General features: G+C 38.3%; 1 protein-coding gene across 4 annotated transcripts in view; it reads left to right on the forward strand.

The window, feature by feature from the left end:
• CTNNA1 (catenin alpha 1) overlaps nt 1–23,853 on the forward strand; it is a 176,918-nt gene that overhangs the window by 66,047 nt on the left and 87,018 nt on the right. For all 4 annotated transcript variants that reach the window (XM_031010998.3, XM_055389134.2, XM_063705911.1 and 1 more), the window contains 2 exons: nt 422–691; nt 3,412–3,615. In XM_031010998.3, the coding sequence (XP_030866858.2) occupies nt 422–691; nt 3,412–3,615 (474 nt within the window). The remainder of the gene's footprint in view (nt 1–421; nt 692–3,411; nt 3,616–23,853) is intronic.

Raw genomic sequence — 23,853 nt, forward strand, 5'->3', positions numbered from 1 at the left:
ATGCTAGGCAGTTTGTTTTGTCTTTTATTTAATGCCTTATTTAGTGCCGTGCTAAGTACTTTACATACATTATCCCATTTAATCCTCAAAACAATGATAAGAAAGGTACTGTTACTGCTCTTCTTTGACAGAAGAGGAACCTTAGCCCTGAGGGTTTAAAATAAGGTCATAAAATAGCCAGGAGAAAGTAGAAGTGGGGGTGGGGTGGATTCAAATCTAGGTCTGTGTGATTCCAAAGCTCAGAATCTTACCTACCAAGCCATACTGCCTTCTTTGTGATTGACTCTCAACTAGATTGTTAATGAAAATAATGTGTCTAATTAATAGAAATTCTAACTTTTCAGCATTTACCAGCAAATTTTTATATGAGTAAAGCCCATATAAAGAGTGCTCCAATTTCTTGTTTTATTTACTCTTGTAGGAATTGAAAGATGTTGGCCATCGTGATCAGATGGCTGCAGCTAGAGGAATCCTGCAGAAGAACGTTCCAATCCTCTATACTGCATCCCAGGCATGCCTACAGCACCCTGATGTTGCAGCCTATAAGGCCAACAGGGACCTGATATACAAGCAGCTGCAGCAGGCGGTCACAGGCATTTCCAGTGCAGCCCAGGCCACTGCCTCAGACGATGCCTCCCAGCACCAGGGTGGAGGAGGAGGAGAACTGGCATATGCACTCAATAACTTTGACGTAAGTTATGCTTGGGTGGAAATTTCCAGCTCTTGACCATCCCCCAAAAGATAACAGATTTCTGGGGAAAAGTGATCAAGGCTTCTGATGATAGCTCAATTTCCACTTAGATCTTTAATCTAAGTCAAAAGAAATTATGAATCATCAGTCTACTTGATTTTAACTTGGCCTAAAACATTTATTTTTATTTTTGTTTTTAGTTTGAATTAAACTTCTGGATTCTTTTATGTAGCTTGTGTTTCCTGTGAGGTCATTCTTTACTGAGGATATGGGTTTGGTTCATTTCAACCAAGATTTTGACCTTCTGGCAGATGTGAAGCTATGGTAGATACAGAAACTAAGTACACGTAGGGTCAGCCCCCTAGAGGCTCGTGGTCTATTGGGAGATAGAGAAACATCATAAGTGACTGCAGCAAAAGTACCATCATTCTAATCTTTCTTGTCTGCCTAGATGTACTTCTTTTCAATGACTAAATTGGAATAATGAACAGAAATTTAATCAAGTGGAAGCAAATTTGGGATTAAAATACTTTCTTAGCATAATGCCATAATTACTTTTCATAAATGATGTGCTAGGTCTGTCCTGTGTACACAACTCTTAAGGTTAACTTTTTGGTGGGTTATGTGTTCTTAATTCCTACCCACAGTGCCTCTTGGCTTCCAGTAGATGGCAGCAGTATAAGTTTTTTTTTTTTTTTTTTTTTTTTTTTTTTAGGGCTTTAAAAGTAACTGTTGGGGCTAATTAAAAAAAAAAACAAAAACCAAAAAACAGAAATTGTGTTCCAGGTGACCAGTATCCTTTCATAAAGTAGGGATGCTGTGAAATATAGAATAAAAAAAAATTACAATGGAGTGCATTTTAAGTTTTTCCTTGCCTTTACCTTTTCTTTCTTTTGCCACTTTACTTTCGCTTAGGTAGCTGATACTTGTTGATATGCATGGCCAATTTAAGACTTTTTCATAAAGCAAGAAGGCAGTGTTAAGTCTAAAGACCATGGTGTTAGAACTCAGTTTTTACCATGGAGCTTTAAACATTAAATTATTTTATAACAAACTCTTATGGTGCATGTTAAAATTTACTAGCAATGTTGTTTTTCCCCCCTTCAAAATTTGGCATTATTAGGTATCTTTCAGGGTAGTAGCACATTTTGCCCTAAGTTGAGTAATATCTACCAGAAGCTACTTAACTTCTCAGGGACACAGGTATTTGTAAAATGAGGGTTTGTGCTGAATGATCTCAGGCCCATTGAGGGTCTGTTACTCTATTAAAATTCTATGACCATTCATTTCTCATTTTTGTTGGCCAGAAAGCATTTTGTATTCAGTTTTGACCAGAGAAATCCTGTAATAACCTAATCTTACAAAAAATGATCAGCTAAAATGTAGGTTAATAATGAACTGAAGGTATTGCATGTTCAGTTTGAAAACTGAGGGTTCTTTGGAAGGGAAGGAAGAAATGTGTACTTATTGGAAAAGGGCAACGTTTTGGTAGAAAAAATTTGGCATTTAAGTTGAAATCAATAAGGACATAGTCTCTGTAAAGAAAAATTAAAGCCATAATATTTGCACAGACATTTATCAGGGTGAGGATAAATTATATCAAGTGGAGGAATTGGAGAGAGGCCAGTAGCTGCTGTCTTGAGGATGCCGATGTTTCACCTCGTACCTGTAGCTTACTTGTGACCAGACCTCACTAAGTGCTAGAAAAGCTGGATGTAAGTGGAGTCGGGAGGGAAGGGGAGACAGAAAAAGGATTTATTCTTATTGGAGCAGTTCTTCCTCACAGCTTAGCTTTTTGGGAGGATTGCTATCGTCTCTTACAGAATACTAGAGGTCTTTGAGGAAAGAAAGTCTCTAATTTAGACATAACAGGATAAATTTGAGACTGAATTATTTAGAAAACTTGATTAGATGTGTAAGATGAGGCAAATAGATGGAAATTCATTGTAAATGCATTTCTTTCTGAAACTTTAAGGTTAGAGATCAGTTTGTATGTGTGCGCACACGTGTATATATTTTAAGAGACAAAGTCTTGCTCTGTTACCTAGGCTGGAGTGCAGTGGCACAATCATAGCTCACTGCAGCCTTGAACTTCTGGGTTCAAGTGATCCTCCTGAGTAGCTGGGACTATAGGCGTGTGCCACCATGCCCAACTTATTTTATTTTTTTGTAGAGACAGGGTCTTGCCTCGTTGCCTAGGCTGGTGTTGAACTGGCCTCAAACAATCCTCCTTCAATCTCTCAAAGTGTTGAGATTACAGGCATAAGCCACAACACCTGGCTTGTTTGGCTTTTATTTTTTAATTTTTTTGTGGTGCAACAGTTCTAAATATCACATGGCAGTTTTATATTCTGCAAGTAAGAGGTAACTTTTATTTTCCTTGTAATTCTCATCTGATGATTTGAATTGCTAGTCTTATATAGGTTTACCTTTAGATGTTCAGAATAAGTTGTGTGAGCATGATATGTTTGTATTTGTGGTATCATACCTTATCATGCCTTGTTTGGCTACATAGCATTACTTCCACTGCTTACTTTGAGGAGTGATCAACAGTAGGCCATCTTCTATGGGACAGCCCCTTACCTGCTAAGAAGTATAACTTTCTTTCAGATGTTGGAATTTTTGTGTTAAATCTTGATATTACTAATAACACTTTTCTCACCTTGAATAAAGAAGGGAACAGAGATGAGTACTAACATTCGGTAATACTTTCTCTGCAGAAACAAATCATTGTGGACCCCTTGAGCTTCAGCGAGGAGCGCTTTAGGCCTTCCCTGGAGGAGCGTCTGGAAAGCATCATTAGTGGGGCTGCCTTGATGGCCGACTCGTCCTGCACGCGTGATGACCGTCGTGAGCGAATTGTGGCAGAGTGTAATGCTGTCCGCCAGGCCCTGCAGGACCTGCTTTCGGAGTACATGGGCAATGTGAGTTTGACAGCTTTTCTTTGAAGTAAGATATTTATGGATGAGGAGTTTTCTATAACATGTTGGATCTGAGATGTTTTCACTATAAATACCAAATATGTCCTTGACTCCTTGATTTTTGGGGGTAGGTCAGATTTTTTAAGAAATGGATAAATGGCTAAATGGCTCTTTCCTCCCTCCAGCTTATTGAGAAATTTTCAACTTATAAAAATCATACAATGAATACCTAGGAAATTTATCTGTATTCATCAACTAACATGTAGATACATGTGTAGGTGTGTGTATATATAAATGTATATGTATGTATGTGTATATACACAAACATCCTTTTTTCACCTGAAACCTTTGGAAGAAAGTTGTAGACATTGTGATGCTTCACCTCTAATATCTTAGCATGCCTCTCCAAAGAATAATGACCTTCTATACCACTAAAGTTTCATTATCCCAAGTAGGTGGCTAATTTTGGGCGAAAGGGAATGTTGAAAACCTGCCTCCTCAATATTTATAGTTGTGAAAGTTTTTTCGTGAACCATATTGAATGTCACAAGAGTAGATAATTGCCAAGTAGAGTTACATGAAGCAAACTCTGGATAGTGTTTTTGAATTTTGAAGGTTTGTGCATAAAAACCCAGGCTATGAAATTTGATACCCACTTTTTTTTTAAAAGGCCATAGAAAATTCTATATTTGTTGATTTTTCTCTATTGCCATATGTCTTTCTTTTTTTCCTTCCCTTATACTTCTTCTATTCTGGTTATTTAATGCTAGCTTAGGGTTCCTGTCATTTAGACCTTAGACCCAATATTTTACTGTAGCTAATTAGCAATAAATTAAGTAAAAATTATATGAAATCATTTTAAGGGGAAGAAGGACAACAACACAAATTAGTTGTCATCACTAGTGTTTTTTACCAGTTTAACACCTAAAAAAAAAGATCTTGGTTCTTTCTCGTGTTCATTTGCCATACATCTTGTCTGTTCACTTACAGGCCTGTAAAAGTTAATGGGTGATGGTAAATCATGGTGGAATTCCTAGGGTGAAGATGAATGCCTTCCTCTGTTTATCTTGTCTCTACCATACTGTGAAATTAGTGATGCATATTGAATTTTTTAAAGCCATTGCCCCCTGGGCATGATGGTTCAAGCCTGTAGTCCCAGCGTTTTGGGAGGCTGAGGTGGGTGGATTGCGTGAGCCCAAGAGTTTGAGACCATCTTGGGCAACATGGTGAAATCCCATCTCTACAAAAAATACAAAAGTTAACTGGGCATGGTGGCGCACGCCTGGTCTCAGCTACTCGGGAGGCTGAGGCGGAAGAATCGCTTAAGCCTGGGAGGTTGTGGCTACAGTGAACCACGGTCGCGCCACTGTGCTCCAGCCTGGGCGACAGAGCGAGAGTGTCTCAAAAAAAAAAAAAAAGCCATGTTTTGATTATAGGCAGTCTACTTAAGAAAAATGAGATTAGAGGTTTTGTTAAATCAAATGGAAAAAGTGGTTTTTAAGTCACAGTGAAAATGTGGGACACATTTAAAAATCCATAGCTAAGATTGAACATTAGAAAATATTTTAAAAGATGGATATGTTGCAGAATGGCTCACAATGTTACAGTCTTAAACAGGGGAACAAAAACTCATGGTAAGTGGATCAGTCATCTGCTATCATGGGTAGTGCTGGAAATGGTGTAAAAGTGTCTTATGTAGTTATGATGAGGAAATCACTTCAAAAACAGACTTTGGTGGGAAGGAGGATGTGATAAATCTGTTCCGATTGCTCCGTTTTAGAGCCTCCTAATCAGTCTATAAGATATCCCTTGAGTCTTGAGGTTGGTCACATTCTTGGGCCAATCACCCCTGGTCATGAGTAACCTTGAGGTTTTGAAACCTAGAGTGCCATACAAACAGTGCTGTCTATTCATGCCATCAGTGTAAGAAAAGGTGGGAAGCACTCATTTATACTGAAGACATGGAGACTGCAGTAGCATTCTTAAATGAAAACTGGAACAATGTGTGATGTGAGGCTGAAATTTGAGTATTATGGTAGGGATCTTGAAAGAAATCTTGGCCGGGCACGGTGGCTCACGCGTGTAATCCCAGCACTTTGGGAGGCCAAGGCAGGCGGATCACAAGGTCAGGAAATTGAGACCATCCTGGCTAACATGGTGAAACCCGGTCTCTACTAAAAATACAGAAAAATTACCTGTAATCCCAGCACTTTGGGAGGCTGAGGCGGGCAGATCACGAGGTCAGGAGATCGAGACCATCCTGTCTAACGTGGCGAAACCCTGTGTCTACTAAAAATACAAAAAAATTAGCCGGACATGGAGGCGGGCGCCTGTAGTCCCAGCTGCTCTGGAGGCTGATGCAGGAGAATGGTGTGAACCCAGGAGGCGGAGCTTTCAGTGAGCCGAGATGACGCCACTGCACTCCAGCCTGGGGAACAGAGGGAGACTCCATCTCAAAAAAAAAAAAAAAAAAAAAAAAAAAAACCCCAAAAAATAAACAAACAAAAAACAGAAAAATTAGCCAGGCGTGGTGGGGGGCCCCTGTAGTCCCAGCTACTCGGGAGGCTGAGGCAGGAGAATGGTGTGAACCCGGCAGGCGGAGCTTGCAGTGAGCCAAGATCGCACCACTGCACTCCAGCCTGGGCGACAGAGCAAGATTCTGTCTCAAAAACAAAAAAGCACAAAAGAAAGAAATCTTCTTGAGATTTAGAAATGTATTTTAGGAGATGGTCTCTGGGTATGTTTCTCCTAAAGGTAAAAATCTTTAGTTTCCTTTTATTGATTCACATAACAGTGAACAGGCTTGGTCCTGTCAAAAAGCATTGGAGTGAGGATAAACGGGGAGGGCAGTGGAGCACACTTGAAGAAAGCTTAGAATGATAAAAGGGTCTGGAAGAAGCAGAAGCAACTGGGGATAGATTTTTGCTTATTTATGAAGCATTCAGAAACATTTAGAACCTCTAGTGAGTGTCAGAATATAACCAGCAATGTGTGCCTGTCACTCAGTTCATTCTGAGTATGTGACACATGCAAAGCAGTGTGTTGGGCACAATGTAAGAGGAGGAATGAGGCTCTGATCCCTCCCTTCTGGAACAGACAAAGTTTCTATAGGGGGTTTAATGGGAGTGTCATCATAGGTATAGCCAAAATGCTGTGGAAATTGCAAGGAGGTTGAGGTTATTTCTATCTGGGAAATCCAGGAGGCTTTCTCTTCTAGAAGATTTATTTTGTAATCTTTTGGTTGACTTCTATCTTGATTTTAAAAAAATGGTTCATTTTATTTCTGTTGAAAAATATTAGACAAATTATGTTATGTGGAGAATTGAAATCACCTACATTAATTAATACTTGTTTACTACGTGGAACTTTGTATAAACATTGTTGTAAAGTCCAGAAAGGCTCACATAATATTCACTTTTTCTGTTTCTTGGATTCTCTCACGTTGTTATTAATATTTTTATAGACACACATTCTTAAAGTGTCTTCTTTCTTCATTTTGTGTTGCTTATTACCAGGTTCCACTGGCTTTTTCTCTGAGGCAGTGATTCTTAACTTTGGATGCACATTACAGTCCTTGGGCAACTTAAAAATCTTGATGTTTCAGGTGTACCCCAGACCAATTAAGTCAGAATCTCTGCGTCAAGATCCAGGTGTCAGTTATTTTAAAACACTTCCCAGTTGATTCCAGTGTGCAACTAAGGTGGAAAAACTGCTCTGGTAGTTTATTCCGTTTGTCCCTTTCTGTCCCCACTGCCATTACCTTACTTCAGTGTCTCCTCACTTTCTCCATTTTCCACTTTGTTCTGCCTGCCCAGGCCAGGCTGAGCTCCTGCCTTTAGTACTAGGGCGTTGTTCATTATATTCTGGAAATTCCCTTCCTACCTATGTAAACCTAATCTACTCTTTCTTCAGGCCCCACATTTGTTTTTCATCTCTTTGCTGAAGGCCATTTCAAACTACATCATCTTACATTATTTCTTTGGTGCTTGAAGTTTTGTGCCTTATTGTATACTCTCTTGAATTGTTGTTAAATTGCATTTCTTTTATCCATTTTATTCTGCAACTAGGTTTTTAAGCCTTTGGAACATGACAACTCCTTAAAAATATTCATTCATGGTCTAGTATAATGCTGCAAGAGGTACTCAGTAAATGCTTGCTTAATGAACTCATGCTGGTTTGGAGGAATGAATAAAATGAATAATTTTGGATTTTCATGGTGCTAAGGAGGTAATAGTGTGGTGGAAAAAACCAAAGACCCTTACCCTTATGGGCCTTACATTCTACAGGGGATGAAGGAGGAGGCTGTGGTGGTTTATTTCTACTTCCTATTAGATCTTTCACTATACAGATGACATTTGTTGAAAAAATTAAACCAAATACTCTGGAATAAGCAATTAAGTGAAAGTGATATCTTAGAGCAGAGTTACATTTAATTCATCAGCTGAGGGCCAAATTCCCTTTTAAAGCTTCCAAGGGTCAGGAGGCTAGCAGCCTTAATGTTATTGCTTGCATAGTGGTTTGATGAAGAGTTGGTAGGTAGTCTTGGCTCTACAACTAACTTACTGTACGGACTCTAAGGAAATATTGACATAAAAGTAATGCATTTGACCTCTACTTACTTAACATTAGGGAAATATCACAGACCCATGACAGTGGAGGTTTTGCGACCCTTCAGTGTATCCTTGTAGTTTCAGAGATGACTTCCAGGTTTCCTTGAAATGAAATGTGGTTATTGTGGTTAAGTTTAATTTGTTTTGGCTCTGTCAGCCTAAAGTTGCTTTGCCTGTGAGAGAGAAAAACAGCTTTGGATGGATGTCATAATCTTAAAAGGTTTAAAAGTGAATGGATTGAAATTAAAATGAAATGTAATCAAATTTGAAAAAGTTATTACCTTTTTTTTCATGATTGAAAGTCAGACATGTGCATTAAATTACTGAAATACCACTACTATTAGCATTTAGGGATATATATTTTCAGGTTTTTTTCTTTTCTTCTATGCAGAGCATAAAATAACAGTTTTAATTCTCTCAGTGTTTTCTGCCTATAAACATGAAATATCTGTAGAACTAGGTTTCAGACTATTAAGTTAATGGGTTAAAACAGTCTGCTGTCTGGTTAATGGGTTAAAATTTCTGTTTTTCAAATACATAGCTGACTTGGTTGCCCAGTTGTGTGTTTTAATGTTCTCTGAGTTATTTCAGTGCTACTGAGAAAGACTTCTGAAGGGCTCTATGCTTTATACAGCTGACTTCTTTATTTCATGCCTTTCATTCTGCCGAGGGATATGCTGACTGTTAATATGTTCCTTTCTCCGTTTTTTAAGGCGTGTGTTTTTCCAATAGTAGAATTTATTGGAACTAAACTTGTCTCTGTTACCATACCCCCCTTCAACCCTGACTCCTCAATGAACAAATAAGCAAAACCTACCCTTTCCCCAAAACCTCCAAATCTGAATATACTTAATACAATGTCTGAAACATAAAGGACCCTCAGTCTTTGAAATGAACTCCACTTGGTTTTGACCAGAGCAGTCTTGCCCAGCAGGTCATGGTCGTGTTTGACTGACTGGCGTTAGGGCTTATAATTGGTAAGAACAAACACATGCCATGGGCTTAAGTAGTTTAGCTCTCTGCTATTCAGTGTGGTAGCCACTCACCGTATGTGGCTATTGAGCACTTGAAATGTGACAAGTCTAAATTGAAGTTTGCTGTAAGTACACCAGATTTCAGAGTTAGTATGGAAAAAAGAATGTGAATTATCTCGTTGATATTATTTTAGATATATTGGGTTAAATAAAATCTATTAAACTTTATTTTTACCTGTTTCTTTTCACTTACGGCTACTAGAAAAATCATATTTACATTGATTATATATGTATCTATAACTTATATATATGTTATAAAAATTATATGGGTGGTTTATTTCTGGCTTGCATTGTATCTCTGTTGGATAGTTCTAACCAATAAGTAACCAACCAGCTAAGGTGAGTAGATGAGAGGTTAGGATCAACTTTGTTCAATGTCCAGAATGGCATGGTAGTCCATGCATAGTAGCTATTATAACTTGTATTCTTTTAATACTTAAAACTGTAGTTTTAGATAGAAGAAAATTGGTTCAATTTAGGACCTTGTAAGGATAATGTTTCTTAGGGATACATTTTATCTTTATTCTTGCCTGAAAACATTGGACATAGTAGTTGTAGGATCCCAAAAGAAGAATGCAGTAACTGGACTACTTTGGTTGGACTGGACGTATATTTGAGGAATGTGATTATGTTAATATATCAAGTATAAAATTTTAATTCGATTTGGGTAAATTTGATGTGGATTGTATGAATGGTATGCAGCTAATGTTCGTTTTCAAAGATCTTTTGAAAAGATATATTGTTATTATAGTGAAGTGAAGCACTCAATTTAGATGCTAATCCTTTCTCAGTTTTGCAAATGCCTTCCTGGAATCTCTTTAGCATAGCCAGAGCTTTTGAAGGACTCTGAAGAGCTTGTTACTGCATTATGTTGTGGCTACACTTTTCTTCTCTTCAGAATTAGAGTAGCTTAATTTTTTCCTGATTATAAAAGTTCTGTGTTCATTATATATTGTCCGTAATCCCACCACTCATTTTTGTGTATAACATTCCAGACTTAATTCGGATATGTGTATATGTACACTTATATCTGTTCTTTTCTTACCTTTTCTTCTTTTTAAAAATGTTGTTAGTAATGATTGTCCATACTTTTATACTGCTTACCATATGCCAGCCATTGTGCTGAGAGACATTTTATCCCCATAATAACCCTATTGAGTTGATAATTGCTCAAAAATACATATACATACAGGTGCAGTTTGAGCTCAGATCTGTCTGACCTGAAAGTCTGAACTCTTAATACTTTTACCATTGCACATCGTCCCAAGTTAACAAATATGATTTTATAACATCTTAATGGTGGCAGAGTTTTCCATTAAAATTAAATACCCCCAGAACTAAAATAAATACTGGAATCTAAATTTCAGTATTAAATTTCTAAAATTGGATATCCTAGACTAAGTAAAATAGATCCAGGCCTGGGATAGCTGCTTGAAGTGAGTGTAATGTCACTTGCGTCCGTGTGAAGAGACCGCCAAACAGGCTTTTTGAGAGCAGTAAAGCTTTTTAATCACCTGGGTGCGGGCGGGCTGAGTCCGAAAAGAGAGTCAGCGAAGGGTGGTGGGATTATCATTAGTTCTTATAGGTTTGGGATAGGCAGTGGAGTTAGGAGCAATTTTTTGTGGGCAGGGGGTGGATCTTATGAAGTACATTTCTCAAGGGTGGGGAGAATATTGCAGAGTACCTTCTTAAGGGCAGGGGAGGATATTACAAAGTACTTTCTCAAGGGTGGGGAGGGTGTATTGTCACAAAGTCAATTTATCAGTTAGGGTGGGGCAGGAACAAATCACAGTGATGGAATGTCATCAGTTAAGGCAGGAACTGGCTATTTTCGCTTCTTTCTTTTGTGGATCTTCAGTTGCTTCAGGCCATCTGGATGTATACATGCAGGTGACAGGGGATATGATGGCTTAGCTTGGGCTCAGAGGCCTGACATGGAGCAAAAGAGCTTTTAGAGTATTTTCCATGCTAGACTGGTGGTACTTGAGTGCCGTAGCTGTTTAAATGGGCTCTGTGGTTTGCAGGTACAGAGGCTGAGTTTTGTTATACAGTTATGGTATGATTTCCATCTTTCTTTGAACTCTTGAGTTTTCTGCAAGAGATGCTTACCTAAATTAGTAGTCCATAGTTCTGTAGAGGCATTTGAAGATTATTTTATTGAATTGTTAGTGTAAGCTTTTCTGTGAGCTGCCTAATAAACAGGATTTGGGAGAGTTTATATAAGTAGATGATGCATTGAAAGCAAAATTTGAGCCTGTGTAGGACTTGCTTTTTTGACAGCGGCATTTATTTTTATTTTTTATTTAATAAATTTTATTTTTACTGTATATGTTTAAGGTATACAATGTGATATTTAGATATACATAGTTAAATGATTACTACAGTGAAGCCATTTAACATATCTGTTATCTTAGAGTTACCTTCTGTGGGTGGTAAGAGGGCCTAAAATCTACTCTCTTAGCAAGTTTTCCAAATACAATACAGCGCTATTGACTATAGGCTTCATGCTGTAGATTAGAGCTCTAGATTTTTTATTTACTTATTTTTTGCTCTGTCACCCAGGCTGGAGTGCACTGGTACGATCACAGCTCACTGCAACCTCTGCGTCCCTGATTCAAGTGATTTTCATGCTCCAGCCTCCCAAACATAATAGCTGGGTTTAGAGGCTTGTGTTACTAAGCCTAGCTAATTTTTGTATTTTTAGTAGAGATGGGGTGCCATGCTGTTGGCCAGGCTGGTCTCGAACACCTGGCCTCAAGTGATCCACCTGCCTTGGCTTCCCAAAGTGTTGGGATTACAGGTGTGAGCCACCATGGCTGGCCAAGAGCTCTAGATTTATTCATCCTGCATAACTGCAACTTTGTATTCCTTGACATAAGTGTCCCCTACTCCCACCATATGGTAACCCACCTTTCTACTCTCGTTTTTATTTATTAGAGAACATGTAAAAATCATGCAATAGTTTTCTCTCTGTGTCTGATTTATTTCACTTAGTATAATGCCCTCCAAGTTCATCCATGTTGTAGAGCAGCATTTATTTAATTTGAAAACACTTTGTCAAAAATTAATTTGTGATTTTCTTACGGTTCAAGATAAGGAGTTTAAAAGATCTTCATAACTCTGAGGAAGACATCTTACCCCAGTTATATTTGTGTTGCTTTCAAAGAGGTTTGAAGTACTTCCCATTTATAAGCTATCCTGGCATTGCGCATTGCAGTATTTAGCAGGCAAGTTCTTAATCTCTAATACCAGAAAGATGCATGTTTATGTATTTGTTGAAGTGATGCTGGCCTGATGGAGCAGTAGTGGTTTTGAAATCAGAATGATGGAGCAGGCATGTAAGCCTGCCCAGTGTTAGGCAGCAGGTGGATAGGAGTTTAGCCTCCTCAGGATTGCTGTTAGATTGTCCTTTATATCACTTTGTGCTGTTTAGCCGTCAAGCAGGGTTGAAAAGACTTCGTATCTAAAGTAGTATTTCTGAATTAACAGGTAATAACCTCTAAATATATCAGATTATTAGTAATTATCTCTAGCTAGTGGGGCGATGGGCACTATAAATTTTCTTGATATTTTTTCCCACATTTAAAAAAAGTTTTTTATGTTGTTAATGTCACAAAGTTTAAAAAACTTAGACCGTTAGATTTGTGTGTCTTAGATTTTTAGGTTTTGTTTATAATCATACACCGTGTTCATTTCCAAAGCACTATTAATATGGAAATTTGATGGTTTTTCACACATTAATATGTTGATTCGTCCTTTCGAGGTAGTGATTCATTCAGGACTAGTTTGGCTAAAGTGGTTAGTTTGGTTTTTTTAAAAATTATAGTATACATTTCTATCAAGTCTTGAAGTGAGACTCAGTTATCTCTCTGTGATAGCATTTGCTTCATTCTTTTCTTGCAGTGTATATTAAAGCGATTTTTGACCTTGGAAGTATAAAATTGTGAAGGTAGAATTTGGAAGTGACGTTCGTTATCATGTGGTCTGGGGGTTGACAAATTATAGTTCTCAGGTCAAGTCTAGCCTGCCACTTATTTTTATAAATAAAGTTTTATTGGAACACAGCCATACTCATTTAGTTGTTTCTTCCTTCTCCTCCTCCTTTTCTTCTTCTTTCCTCCTCTTCCTCCTCCTCCCCCTCCTCTTGATCCTCCCCCTCCTGCTCCTTCCCCCTCCTCCTCCTCCTCCCTCCCCTCCTCTCCTCCCCCCCACTTTCCCCACTCCTCCATCTTCTCTTCTCCTCTCTCCTCTCTCTTCTCTCTCTCCTCTCTCCTCTCTCCTCTTTTTGGTTTTGTTTGTTTGTTTTGAGACAGGGTCTTATTCTGCCACCCAGGCTGGGACTGCAGTGATGCAATCACAGCTCACTGCAGCCTTGACTTCCCAGGCTCAGGTGATTCTGCCATCTCAGCTTCCCCAGTAGCTGGGACTAGAGGTGTGCACCAGCATGCCTGACTAATTTTTTGTATTTTTTGTAGATATGGGGTCTTGCCATTTTGCCAAGGGTGGTCTCAAACTCCTGGACTGAAAGCAGTCTGCCTGCCCCAGCCTCCCAAAGTGCTGGGATTACAGGTGTGAGCCACCATGCCTGGCCAAGTAGTTTCTAAAGAGACCGCATGGCCCCAGAGCCTAAAATATTTGCTATTTGGTCCTTTATAGAAACTTGCCAATTTTTAATCTATTTCAATCAGCTCCCCAGTAGCTGGGACTGCAGGTGTGCACTGCCATGTCTGGCTAAGTTTTGTATTTTTAGTAGAGATAGGGTTTCACCATGTTGGCCAGGCTGGTCTCAAAGTCCTGATGTCAAATGCTATACCCACCTCGGCCTCCCAAAGTTCTGGGATTACAGGCGTGAGCCATGGCACCCAGCCCAACCAATTAATTTTTCTGAAGGTTTTAAATTATAAATTCAGTTTCTTCAGTAGATATAAAACTAAGTTATGTATTGTTTCTTGGGTAAATTTTGGAAGATTGTGGCTTTCAATGAATTAGTTCATTTTATCCACTTAGTTGATTTTGTACGCATGGAGATGTTTGTTGTAATCTCTTACTATCCTTCTACTCTTTAGCGTCTGTAGCAGTATTCTCTGTTTCATAACTATTGTTGATAATTTGTTTTATTTTTTCTTTCTTTGTCAATCTGGCCAGAAGTTTATCAATTCTAGTTATCTTTTGAAAAATCCAGCTTTGGTTTCATTAATTTTTTTTCCTCTAATACTTCCAATTTCATCTGTTTCTGCTTTTTATTTATTTATTTTTCTGTCTGCTTATTTTGGGTTTATTTTATTCTATCTTTACTAGTTTCCTGAGGTGAGAACTTAGGTTATTGACTTGAGACCTATCTTCTTTGTGTAAAGATACAGTGGTATAGATTTCCCTAATCTAAGCCCTGCTTTGTCTGCATCCGATAAATTCTGATACGTTGTATTTTCATTTTAAAATTATTTTTATTGTTTTTTTGTTGTTTGTTTGTTTGTTTTTAAGAGATCAGGTCTCATCATGTTACCCAGGCTGGTCTTGAACTCTTGAGTTCAAATGATCCTCCCACCTCGGCCTCCCAAAGTGCTGGGATTACAGGTGTGAGCCACCGCGCCGGCTTATATTTTCATTTTTGTTCAGTTCAAGATATTTTAAAATTTTCCTCGAGTCTTCTTCTTTGATCACTGGCTTATTTAGAAGTATGTTGTGTAATTTCCAAGTATTTGGAGATTTTCTTGCTATGTTTCTGTTACTGATTTCTAGTTTAATTCTAATTCCATATGGTCAGAGAACATAAACTTCGCATGATTTCAATTTTTTTTAAATTTGTTAATTGAACCTTGTTTTATGACCCAGTGCTACCTTTGTAATGTTTTGTTTGTACTTGACAATTAATATGTATTCTGCTTTTTTTTTTTCTTTTTTGAGACGAAGTCTTGCTCTGTTGCTCAGGCTGGAAGTATAGAGGCATGATCTCGGCTCAAGTGATTTCTCCTGCCTCAGCCTCCCGAGTAGCTGGGATTACAGGCACCCGCCATCACGCCTGGCTAATTTCTGTATTTTTAGTAGAGGTGGTGTTTTCCCATGTTGGCCAGGCTGGTCTCTAACTCCTGACCTCAGGTGATCCACCCGCCTTGGCCTCCCAAAGTGCTGGGATTACAGGCATGAGCCACCGTGCCTGGCCTGTATTCTGTTATTGTTGGGTGGAGTGAAAGTGTCACTTAGATCTAGTTGGTTGATGGCATTGTTCTATAGCTTGCTGTTTTTTTAGTTGGGGGAAAGATCTAATTATTCTAAGAATTACTGAGAGAAGAGTGTTGCAGTCTCCAACTTTAATTGTAGATTTGACCATTCTTTATTTCAATTCTTGGATTGCCACTCCATGTGTTCTGCTCAGGATTTTTAGTTACATTCAGTGGGACAGACAGGGTGGAATATATTTATTACATTTAGCCAGAACCAAAACTCAACCAGTGTTTTCAAAACTGAGTCTGAAACTAGTGAAGTGTTAGGCCATGGTCACACCCATGTTTGAACAGTTAGGACTAGAACTAAGGCTTCTGATTTTTTAGTCCAGAGATACTCCTGGTGGTGCTCTTCACATGTGATGCCATGGATGATGGGCAGTAAGCTGATACTTCCATAGAATAGAACTTGTTAAAGCTTGATCAAGTAATGTAATCTCCCCAGGGCAGCTTTCTTGGCTGGAATTGGGGTCATTAATAGCTGCCCCTCTAACTGACCTTGTTAAAATGCACAGAGAATCTCTCAAGTAAGACCAAGTAAAACCGTGAAGATGGGTATATAATGGGTGGTGTTATTAAAAAATATCAAGATGCCTTGGAACAAAAGAACAGAAAATAAAGTGTAGCAAAGAATAGGGTGAACAGGGATCTGAATAGGTGGGGACCAAGGGACATGCCTTCTGTGACAGGTGCTTTATAGCTTTCTGTGTCTGCTCCATTGCTTGCTCTCTGCCTCTAGCAAAGAGCCAAAGTGGCAGTCTCCATTTCCAGTCTGCGTGATTTTGTAGTTCAAGCATCTAATCATAGCTGACAGGTCTCTCCCTCTCCTCTCGTGTGTGTGTGTGTGCAATGCCATGTTTGATGTGAACGTAAAACTATAAAATGTATATGCAAATGTGCAAATTGGTGTTTTTTAGGGAAAAATACAATATAGTTTCTCCTTCATTTATTCTTTTTGGCCCAATGAGTAGGCTTTACTTTCTGGCAAAGTTGTCATGTGTTGATAATAAAAAATCGATTTATTAAAAATATTGTGATTGTTTAAATGTAGCCAATTAATAGTTGTGGGAGGCCACCTATTTAGTTTAGAATGCCCATATGTGACAAACATGTAAAACTAAAAGCTTATCAATCATAACTTTCTACCCTAATAGTTTTTATCCATTCATTTTACATTTTTTTAAAATTAGGTATCTTAGAGGATTTAAGGTAGTAAATAAAAACTCATTGTGACTATGGCAGTTAAGGATTAAACAAATTGGATTTGTGTGTTTGGTTTGTCTGCCCTCAAACTAGCCATAATGTTTATTTATTTATATTTTGTCTTTAACCCTCTCCTCCCCTCATTAAATATAGTTACATAAAGGGATGCCATTCTGCTTTTCATGATGGGCAGTTCAGGTTCTGTCATGAGCATTGAGTTTCCAAACTGTCCTTGTCAGAGACAGGAGATTTCCTCCTTTCTGACTTCAGACCTGCTGTGTTGAAAGTTGCCTCTTTGGTTGATATATTTCTCAGTCATAATGCCAACTTAGAAGGGCACAAGTCTGTGGAATATGTTTTTATTCTTAGATGGGATTATTTTATTCATTTTGAGTTGAATCTTTGTTCATATCTGATGACTGCTAATGAAGTCCTTGCCAGCAACTCAATGGCTTGCTTATTTTATTTTATTATGTTGTATGTATGTGTGTATGTATTTATTTATTTATTTTTTGAGACGGCATTTCGCTCTGTCACCTGGGCTGGAGTGCAATGGTGTGATCTTGGCTGACTGCAACTTCTGCCTCCTGGATTCAAGTGATTCTCCTGCCTCAGCCTCCTGAGTAGCTGGGATTACAGGTGCCCGCTACCATGCCCGGCTAATTTTTGTATTTTTAGTGGAGATGGGGTTTCACCATGTTGACCAGGCTGGTCTTGAACTCCTGACCTCAGGTGATCAACCTGCCTTGGCCTCCCAAAATGCTGGTATTACAGACATGAGCCACCGCACCAGGCCTGTTTTGAAGAGGAATATTGGATATATAGAACCAAAGACTGTTGGGAACCAATTCCATTTGGTCATTCTCTCAAACTGCCATTAGGGCTTTTTGTAATGTCATAATTTGGTAACATAAGGAAGATATTTCCTTTGAGTTACTTTATGCTGAAATAACATCTGGTCAGTAAATATCCTACAAGTATTACTTTCAGATGTTTTGAAATGATTGGCCTCCTGCTCTGGTTTTAACCCCAGTTGAAGACACTTTAATGTTTGCAGTTTATAATAATCCACCAAGTTGAATACAGTGTGACATCGTATTTCAAGGCTTCCTTGCTAACCGTCCTTTAAATTTAACACTGGAACATATTAGCCTGAATTACTTCTCCTTGCTTTGAGAGAGAATTACTGGTTTTATAGATTCAAATATGAAAGTCATCTTCTAGGAGTGAAAAGATTAATGTTTTGGCTTGCCCTTGCTCTTGTGTCTGTAAGAATATTGCTTACTATTTCCTGGTGTAAAATGACCTGAGATATTTTATTAGAAAAATTATACCGGCCGGGGCAACATGGCAAAACTCTATCTCTATAAAAATATTAAGGATTAGCCGAGCATGGTGGCACACACCTGTAGTTCCAGCTACTCGGGAGGCTGAGGTAAGAGGAGAGCCTGAGCCCGGGAAGTTGAGGCTGCAGTGAGCCATGATGGCACCACTGCACTCCAGCCTGGGAAACAGAATGAGACTTCATTTCACACAAAGACCAGTAATACTGAACTGTAATCTTTTAAGCTCATACTAATAAACACACTTGTTGCCAGGAGCAGAGCATATTGTTTATGTTACTTTGAAGATTCTATATTTTTGCTGAAAAATAGCCGAAGCCACTGTATATAGGAAAATTGTTTGTTTTCTAAAATTGGCCATTAATATATACTATTTAGTGATTTCTGTTGTGATAAAGGATCCTCTCACCTCCCTCACCTTTTCAAAACTGGTATTTCTTATGCCGTTAAAGTTTTTCAGTTAAGGAAACAGACTCAAGGCTCTAACCCATTTATGCCAGAGGTTGCAAATTTTTTGTTGTGGAAAATCGGACCTTGACGATGACCTTGAGCAGTAGGATATAAATAGCTCCCGGAAGCTTAGCGTTCCAGTAATGGAACACCAGGCCTAAATGGGTTAAGAAATTTGTTTGAGTTTTCTTTTTCAAAGCAATATTAAATGTTGTAGCATTCAGATAAAAATCCAATTTTAAAATTAAAATTTCTAATCATGGCAGTTAAAAAACACCTGACACCACTGGCCACCTCTTACTTGCTTTCTACAGGGCTTTCATATTGGCCAACTGTAGAGGTTAAAAATCAAACTACTCTTTTCAACTAGGTTTTTCTATCCAATGCTCCATTAACCATTTTCTTAAAACCACTCTGAACCTAGAATTACACTAATTTGGGGGTTATGTTAATAAACAGCAATAATTGGATATTTTGGATTTAAGGTATTGATCAAGTGTGAATTATCCTTAACCCTCAAGATTTGAACAGATATGAAAGTTGGTTTAGGAGGAATGGTTACATACAAGATAATTCCTTACAGAGGGAGACGTATGAGTCGTTTAAAAACATTCCAGCAGAAAAACCAATGGAAAGGTGATAAATGAAACAAGAAAGCAGAAAGTTGATGATTTTTAAAGTTTGGTGATGGTTAAGTGAGGGAGTTCATTTAGTATTCTCAATCCTTTTGGTGGTTATGTTAGAAAAAACTCATAATAATTTTTTTTTTTAAAGGACATGTCATCACCATGATGGTTAGTTGAGTAGGTGTTAGCATGTTAGATGTCTGAGAGCACAGTCCTTGCCATATGTACACCCTTCGGAGGGCATTTGTATGCTTTGCAACCCCTGGAAGGCCTTGTTTTATCCCACTCAGTTCTCTTCTCACTCTCCATTTTATAGGCTGGCTGGTGCCTATGCTGATTCTTAGGCCAATTAGATTCTCTTGGGGATTTGTATGGGTAAATAATGGGAAAATGATGCAATTAGTAATGGAAACTGAAAAAGGAAATGATGCCATTATGTAGAGCCAGGGTCATAGGGGTCTTGACAAAGTGAACTTGTGGCTGAGTAGCAGCTATGAATTAGATAGGCAGCAAAGAGGGTGAGAATGGGTCAGGCATTTGAGATTGGAGAATGGGATAGCCAGCTAAGAGGAGTGTCCTGGGCTTCCTGTATGGCCGCTTCTAGGGGCAGTTGCCCAGCTGTACTTGGGTTCTTCTGTATATGTGTCCTTGAAGTAAAACCCTTTGTCACTATATTCAATTTGGGTTTCTGGATTCCCCCAAAAGGAGTCTACTGTAGTTACTGAACAGTGTAGAATTTTCTTGGCTAAATTAAAAGTAAGCACTTTTTTTAGAAGGTCAAAAATGATCATTCATTGCCTATTCATGAAGGCATTCCATTGTGCAATTCTTAAGGCTTTTTTTGGAGACTTGGCCCTTCCCCAAGTAATTTAATTTTTCTTTTTAAACCAAAGTGAAAGCAAGTTTATTAAGAAAGCAAAGGAATAAAGAATGGCCACTCCATAGGCAGAGCATTTTAAAAATTTAAAAATTTTTAAAATTTTAAAAATAAAAGTAGAGATGGAGTTTTGCTATGTTGCTCAGGCTGGTCTCAAATTCCTGGACTCAAGCGATCCACCTGCCTCGGCATGCCCAAGTGCTGGGATTATAGGCACAAGCCACCGCACCTGGCCCCAGAGTCATATTTTTAAAGTTCTGTCTTGTATAGTACGAAACCTTTTGTCTCTTAGCTGCTTGACTTTTATATAATTTAGTAGTGATGTTTACATGGTTCACTAGACTTTGATTGAATTGAATTTAATAAATGGCAGTAATCAGGTGTTTTTGGTGGAGGGATTAGTTTGCTGTCTTCAGGTTTCGTATGCTTGAGAATTTGCCTCAACACAATTTTAGGTGGCTGTAACACTATTTTGTTGGCCAGTATAATTTTAGATTCCTCAGTTTGGTTGTTGGTTGTTAAAAGACATAGGGAGCTTTGTTTGACTCTAAATCTACCATTGTCTTTCTCTTTCCTTTTCTTTGGTGTTCTTTTTTAGGGGACGAAAATAAGAATTGAGAAGATCTGGCTTAGATAATGCTAGTAATGGAGATTTTAAAAAATTACCTATTATTTTATTATAAAGCACTAAAGCAAGTATAGAATTATGTATAGTAAGTGGGATATACAAAGAAAGAAAAGATTGGCATTCATTGGCTCTGGGGAGTGGGCTAAGGTTAAAACAAAGATTTAGAGTAAAAAATTAATTAGTGTGCAGGAGACAGCAAACCTCTTGGCTTGATGGGAATGAAAAACCATTTAATAAGCATAACTGGCTAGAAGCAGTCTTCTTTCCCCATTAGTAGGTGGCTCACTGACATTGTCATAGGTGTTTGAAATGTTTGTTTTTCTCCCTTTAATTTGCTCCTGTGTATAAAGTTACTGCCGAAGGAGCCAGGACTGAATCAGACTTGAGCAATATGGGGCTTGTGGAAAGAGATGTTTTGATCATATTGTTATTTTTGTGTCATAAAATCTTAGATTGGCAACTTTCTTCTAGGGTGGATTTAGCCTTTGATACATTTTCTTAGGCCCACGAAAATGAGCTGCTAAAGTAGAAATGAATAAAACTATTCGGTTTAGCCTCTAGACAGTGACACATTAAGGACTAATGACTGCCAAAAGGAAATGTCAAACACTAAGCTAGTCTACTTTCTTTGGCAGCTGAGAATCCGGTGAATCAACAGTTTTAGGGGGTGTATATTTAATGTGGGTGGAGGAAGAAAGTGTCTAACATTCTTTAAGGTCCTGTTCAGCAAAGTTGGACTTGGAGCCTGATTCTACTTTTCTAAACACAAGAAAGTCACATGCTATAGAATGAGGGTGGTTACTGTTTGTCACGTAGACAGTATCGACTAAGACATTTTAAAATGTGTTTACAGGCTTTGTCTTTATTTTCATTTAATTGTTGGTAGGTGCGAAGCAGCATGCATTTGTGTGTGTGAGGGACATACTTAAGAGTTTTGATTGCCTTGGTCCCCCTTTTCATAAACAGGAATTATCTGAAGAGTCTTGTGGAAGAGAATGGATAAAACTGTGATCCTTGAGGCATACGGAGCAAATTTAGACTGAATTTCTACTAAATATTACTGTTAAGAAAAGGACAACAAATTTAGAGCTTTTAAGCTTATAACCGAATATGATTGCCGTGTCATGGGTACTTGATTGCCGTGTCCTGGGTACTTAACAGTTTAGCACTTAAATATTCACATATATATATAGGGTCAGGGAATGATAGCTAAAGGGTACAGGTTTTTTTTGTTTTTTGTTTTTTTGAGACAGATTCTTGCTGTCTGACCCAGGCTGGAGTGAAGTGGCGCGATCACGGCTCACTGCAACCTCCGCCCCCTAGGTTCAAGCGATTCTCCTGCCTCAGCCTCCCAAGTAGCTGGGATTACAGGCGCCCACCACCACGCCTGGCTAATTTTCATACTTTTAGAGACAGGGTCTAATTTTCATACTTTTAGAGACAGGGTTTCACCATCTTGGCCAGGCTGGTCTTGAACTCCTGGCCTCAGGTGATCCACCCTCCTCGGCCTCTCAAAGTGCTGGGGTTACAGGCGCGAGCCACTGCGCCTGGCCCAAGGGTACTGGGTTTCTTTAGGAGATGATAAAATGCTCTAAAATTGACTGTAGTAATGGTTGTACATATCTGTGAATAAACCAAAAAAACATTAAATTGTACACTATCAATGGGTGAATTTTAGGTGACCTATATCAGTGTATAATCTGTATCAGTAGATAATTATCTTATATATTTGTAAAATTATTTAAAGATATTTACATGCTTTTCACATGTCAGTTTGCTAATGATGTGGTATGTATTTTAAATTATATTTCCTGTAGGAGTTCAGGCAATTTGTTCATCTTACATGAAGTAAAGAGTATTTTTCCCATTTTGAAACACGGCCTGTGTCTGTTATTGCCACCAGAATTACATGGTCTACATTAAATCCTGTATTGTGTACATTGTTGACCTCTTTTATCTTCTGACTTTGTATGGGACAAACTAATGGCCTACAATTTTCTGTGACTATTTCATTTAAATTATACAAATGTTGAATGAAGGATTGCTGAATTAAAAATAGTTAAAAAAAAAACCTCAAATTATACTGAACAGGTGTCATTTCAAGCTGACTGTTTTTCATTTGGGGGCAGGGTGTCTTCTCTCTGAAAAAGTGTTAGATCTCTACATTATGTACATTGTTAGCCCTTAAAGATTTTTGAATGGTTTGGATTATTAGAAGATTCTGCATATAATCACCTAGAATTTGATTATACAGCTCTGAGAACTATGAAAAGGAACTAATTTTTCTATTAATTACATGTTTGGATTATTATTTGCAGTCAGAGCTTTGGGGTTGGGTATTTTGGTTGAAATATTGGCGCTCTTAAATACATGGTAGTATCTGAAAGCTTTGTTCTAGGCCCACTTGAAGGAATTGCAGAAAAAGATGTAGCAGAAGTTTTAAGTGAAGTGGTTTGTTTTAGCAACATTAACTTATTTACTTAAAAATAGGTTTTTACTTTTTTGCTTCTATTGGGTAGTACTTGTAGTTCAACAGCATGGATTTTCACCTTCTTTTGGAGGGAAGAGGAGACCGACAACATTCCTTTTTAAAGCTGCCGTAGTTCATCCCTCCCTCCCTCCCTGTCTCCTTCCCTGTCTCCCTCCCTCTGTTTTTTTAGAGATAGGGGTCTGGCTACATTGTCCAAGCTGGTCTCGAACTACTGGGCTCAAGTGATCCTCCTGCCTCAGCCTCCCAGAGTGCTGAGATTAGAGGCATGAGTGGCAGGCCGATGTCATAATTTCTTAGTCAAAGTATTAGTTGAAGAATTCAAATATAATGTCCCCTGTCCACTTTTTATTGTTGCTTTATTCGGGGGATATTTACTTTCTTTTTGAAAAGAAAATTCTTGAAGAGAAGCCTGATGGTGGGATTTCAGGCACTGTGGCAGGAAGTAAGAAAGATGTGTTATGGTAGAGGTGGTCACCCTTAGATCAGTGTGGGCAGTTGCTTGTGGGGCATATTTTGGGGGAGGGGCATTTCTCTCTAAATTGATGTACTAGGAGATAGAGCGTATTTTTGCTGCCCCAAGTAAATTTTTGATGCATTACAAAAAGGAAACATTTGGGCAACTCCCATTTCTGTTGCTTTGGAGCTTAATAGTCATTAAGTTAGTGTTTCTTTATGTGGTACTGAGTAAAAGCTGAAAGTAGCAGAGATTGTATAGGCCAGTATATCTTTTGTTAGTTTTGAATTTGTTGGGAGCACTT

Source organism: Gorilla gorilla, chromosome 4, assembly GCF_029281585.2.
Source record: "Gorilla gorilla gorilla isolate KB3781 chromosome 4, NHGRI_mGorGor1-v2.1_pri, whole genome shotgun sequence".
Taxonomy (NCBI): domain Eukaryota; kingdom Metazoa; phylum Chordata; class Mammalia; order Primates; family Hominidae; genus Gorilla; species Gorilla gorilla.